We start from the raw sequence: 4,392 nt of genomic DNA, 5'->3' as shown, positions 1-4,392 counted from the left end.
GCCCAATCCCCTAGCCCCACCTCCATCTGCCCGCTTTCTTCTATTCTGCTGCTAAAGGTTCTAAGAGCAGGGATGTGGGGAACGACGACATAGAATCGGGGTCCCTGTGGGAGTTGACAGGGGTCATCTATGCACTCCAGTTCCCCTCCCTGGGCTGCCTCAACCTTTCTGAAGAGATAGCTGATTCTGGAGCTGCTGGTATCCCACAAACAGTCCAGCAAGGCTCTTGCACGCGCCTGCTCCTCAGGAGTCAGATAACGGAGGCACAGGCCCTAAGAATCAGTCTAAGAGGAGAGTCAGGTCCCTGGCTAGGGAGGAAAACAGCAAACCACAAAGTCCTGGGGCAGGCACAGGGCAGGACCCACCCCCTGCCCTGGCCGCTATAGAGGCCCTTGGGGCTGGAGCTCTGGTCTTGGAGTGCCAGGCGATGAGCTCAGCCCTCCAAGCCGGCCCTTGTGTGTCAGGCTGTCAGCAGGGCCATTTCTCCCAAGAAGATTTCCAGGCCCCTCTGGGCCATGAAGAGGCCTAAATTTAGCCAGCAGACAAGGGGCTGGCCTTGAGCCCAGGGACGGCCGGGCCTTATAAAGCGCTGGCAATCTGGGCCCCGGCATGCTTCCCTGGAGGCCTGCACCCACACGCTTCTCCAGCCCAGCCCCTGCCTAGACAGGGTCCCTGCTGCCTGTGGATGAGCCACCGGACCTCCTCCGCCTTCAGAGCGGAGAGAAGCTTCCATTCTTCCTCCACCTCCTCCTCCTCCTCCTCCTCTTCTTCGGCCTCCCGAGCCCTCCCAACCCAGGACCCACCCATGGAGAAGGCTTTGAGCATGTTTTCTGAGGATTTTGGCAGTTTCATGCGGCCCCACTCGGAGACCCTGGCCTTCCCAGGCAAGTGTGGGGAGGGGAGAGACACAGGTGGGAAGTCTGCTCCATGGCATCGCTGAGTGGGTTATAGCTACTCATCTGCCAGGAATAGGTGCTGTGTGGGTTCCAGCCACATGTGGCTGCCATGGCAAACCTGGCCACCAAGACAGATCTGTCCATGATACAGGTGGGCTTCCTGGGGACAATGGCGAGATACGAATCCAGTAGTCTCACATGGCCCATGTCCCGATGGGAACCCCGGAGGGCTGGCTGGGACTGAGGGGTGGCTGGCCCCTCAGAGCTTCTAGATCTGGATGGAATTGCTAAAGGAGGGACTTGCATGCATAGATTACATGTTGAATAAGGTGAGGCTCACCCCTCCCAGCCCTCCCACCCCCGACAAGGTGAGCCGCAAGAGTGAGGAGAGGAGCTATGGTCTGGGAGAGCCACTCATTGCCCCAAGAGAAGAGTGGAGACCCAGGTTTGGGGTTCAGGGCTTGCTGGGTGCCCAACTTATAGCAGCTCTGCCCACAGCCCGTCCCGGGGGCCAAGGCAACATCAAGACCCTCGGGGATGCCTATGAGTTTACCGTGGACATGAGAGACTTTTCCCCTGAAGACATTATTGTCACCACCTCCAACAACCACATCGAGGTGCGAGCGGAGAAGGTGAGTCTGGACCCTGCTCCACCCTCAGAGTTCCCACCTTCCCCTGGACTCTGCCTAGTCTAGCTGCTTCTGTGTCCCCTACTGGCACCTGCCTTTGGAGACCTCATACCCTGACCCATGTTCCTTCCCTGTCTGTACTTCCCCCAGGGCAAACTGCAGTCTGCTCCCAGTGGGCTCATAGGTCAGGGACCTGCATGTCTCTCTCCAACCTAAGGCTCACAGAACCTATCTTCAGGAACCCATGTTGTGGCACCTGGGAGCCTCCAGAGATGAAAGAGGGATCTTGGGATGTGGGCAGAAGGGAGCCGGAGTGGTTGAGACATGATTGGGCGAGGGAGACCATGGTGGAGTAAGGAAAGCTCCTTGGCAGAAGGGAGAGGAAGGTGGCAGTGACCGAGCCCACCTGGGCAGCCACTCACGCCACACCTTCACCCCTCTTTCATCCCAGAGCCAGAAGTGTGGGTCCTGTTTTGGTACCCCACACTGGGCCTGAGGCTGAAAGGGAGCCACAAAGCTCAGAGCCACACCCACCCTGGACCCCACTTACTTTACCCGGAGTCTCAGAGTGGCTAGCTCATCAGAGAAGGCACGGCCAGCACAGATAGTGGCTGCCCCAGTCCCTAGGGCCATGCTGATTCTTAGAGGATATTTGCCAAGGCCTCCTTGACCACCCCCCAAGCCTGGCTAGCTCCCCTAATTCAGGCTGGACACTAGGAAGCCCTGCCAGAGGTTCGAGGACTGCAGGCCACTGGCGGCACGTGCCAGCCCCACATCCCAGGGTGACTCAGCCAGCCGACGCTGCTGGACACTATGTGCTAGCTGGGCTGCGGGGGAGGGTGGTGGCCCTGGTGGTGGACACTCAGGATGTCTAGGGATCCAGAGGGCACAGTTGTGTCATCTCTCCCCCCCCATGGCTCAAGAATCCCAGTCTTCCAGCTACTTCTATGGAAGCTCAGCCCTTACGGAGCCCCACCTAACCCCATTCTATATCCAGTTCCCCCTGGGACCTCTGGGCCCCTCTGCAGAGCCCTTGGCAGTGGTGTAACTGGGGACAGAGAGCAAAGAGGAGGTTCTGGCTTGATTTGGGCATGACCAGGACCCAGGATGGGACAAGGGCTGGGATGGTCACTCTTGACCTGTCACCCTTCCCCAGCTGGCGGCTGATGGCACAGTCGTGAACACCTTCGCTCACAAGTGCCAACTACCAGAGGATGTGGACCCTACATCAGTGACTTCGGCCCTCCGAGAGGATGGCAGCCTCACCATCCGGGCACGGCGTCACCCACGCACGGAGCACGTCCAGCAGACCTTCCGGACGGAGATAAAGATCTGAGGGTCTCCCCACCCTTACCCTCCCCCCCATCTCCTCCTCAACCGGTCTGCTGCTGAGGTCATCCTGACCCCTGACAATGGCCCCCAGAACATCTCAGCCTAGGCTCCAGTCACCCCACACACTCTTAGGCCCCAGGTGGGTCACTCCCTCCGCCCCCCAGACTAGGGCCCTCCTCTCCACCTGGGGCAACCCCACGACCCTCATCCAGATAGGACCGCCCTATCTTAGTTCACAAATAGAGGTGTTGAAGTATGGACTTGGGGAGAAAGATGGGGACCGAGCCTCCAAGCAAATGACCAGAGCACAGAGAGACATCAATGGCATCTCTGCAGGGCAGGGGACCAGGGACCCTCCTGGCAAGTGGAATATAAGAGTTGGCCGCAAGCAGTGCTGCTGGCCTAGGCGGACTGCCTCAGACAAGCCAGAGAGATAGCCATGACAGCCACCTCCCCAGGGCTGCAACTCTCCAAGCCTCAAACCCAGGGCTACCTGTCACTCTGGGCCTGTGTCAGCTACTTGTGCCAGGCAAGGCCACCTGCACCCAGGTGGGCCTCCTATCTCCAGCTGCTGGTGCCTTAGGCCAGACTGAGTCTTCTCCTTCTTAGTAGAGACCTAGGATCCCGGGCAGCTTCCCCTGCAGAGAAGGGCCCCTGGGGACGTGAGAGCAAGAGCAGCCCCGGGATTTTCTAGTCCACCAATCTACCCACACATACCCTGAAACACTCACTCCCTTTGGTTCAAGCCCAGTTCGAACCATCCTAAATCAGATTTAGCATCTCTATTTTCATCAATGGGGACGTAGCATCTCTGAGCCTCTGAGCCATTTGGATGCTCGGTTTTGCCGCTGAAGGTTGGCTCTGAACCCAGCACTGCCTCAGCTGCCCTCAGCCTCTCACCTCTGTGCCCTGGGGAGCGTCCCCCTGACTCCACAGGCCCTCCTTCACATGTCCACTGCACAGGGTGGTCACAGGAAGAGCCCCAACCCAGATCCCTTCTGCCCTCCAAGTCCAGGACAAAGACCCTTGTGTGTGGGTGTGGGATGGTGGGGTGGGGGTGACCAGGGCTCTGACCCTGGCTCTGTCTCAGTCTCCCACAGTGGAAGCAGGTGTGTGAGAGGGGGGAGCTCTCAGTTAGCTGGGGTCCTTGGGGCCTCTGACTCCTGCTATCTTGGGACCCTGGGGACAGGGAGGGTGGGGGTTCACGGGAATCTGGTCTCTATAACCTATACACAATAAAAGGACAGTATGAGAGACATGTGGAGACCCCACCTGGAGTTCTACCTGAGAGAGGAGACTGAGTGGGCGGGGAGGACACCGGGACTGGGGAGGGAAGCTTAAGGCTGGATGTCTCCCCAAACCTGCCTGCAGAAATCCGGCGTTATTCTACAGAAAGGCTTACAGCACCCTGCCTCCCTGCTGCCTGCCTTCCCCTTTGTACTCACGCCGTAGTTCAAGAGGAAAGTCTGAGCTGGACTGTGTACCAGCGCTGCATTCGATGCTGTCCCAAGCCAAGGGCCACAACGTCCCTTCTC

The 4,392-nt window shown here is 58.9% G+C and overlaps 1 protein-coding gene across 1 annotated transcript; it reads left to right on the top strand.

Moving 5' to 3' along the window:
- Window positions 1-423: 423 nt before the first annotated feature.
- On the top strand, window positions 424-4,028 carry Hspb7 (heat shock protein family B (small) member 7). Its single transcript, XM_050153523.1, has 3 exons — window positions 424-884; window positions 1,395-1,528; window positions 2,682-4,028. The coding sequence occupies exons 1-3, from the start codon at window positions 686-688 to the stop codon at window positions 2,859-2,861; spliced, it is 513 nt and encodes a 170-aa protein (XP_050009480.1). The 5' UTR covers window positions 424-685; the 3' UTR covers window positions 2,862-4,028.
- The last annotated feature ends 364 nt before the right edge of the window (window positions 4,029-4,392 follow it).

This window comes from Alexandromys fortis, unplaced genomic scaffold (assembly GCF_014885135.2).
Source record: "Alexandromys fortis isolate MF-2015 unplaced genomic scaffold, M_Fortis_MF-2015_v1.1 scaffold_26, whole genome shotgun sequence".
NCBI lineage: Eukaryota > Metazoa > Chordata > Mammalia > Rodentia > Cricetidae > Alexandromys > Alexandromys fortis.
This window is presented reverse-complemented; position numbering and strand designations above follow the sequence as displayed.

Bases quoted from the DNA above. Each gene is read 5' to 3' on its own strand.
- Hspb7 (XM_050153523.1), top strand. From the start codon at position 686: ATGAGCCACCGGACCTCCTCCGCCTTCAGAGCGGAGAGAAGCTTCCAT. The intron at 885-1,394 runs GCAAGTGTGGGG...CTCTGCCCACAG, and splicing joins GGAGACCCTGGCCTTCCCAG to CCCGTCCCGGGGGCCAAGGC. The intron at 1,529-2,681 runs GTGAGTCTGGAC...ACCCTTCCCCAG, and splicing joins TCGAGGTGCGAGCGGAGAAG to CTGGCGGCTGATGGCACAGT.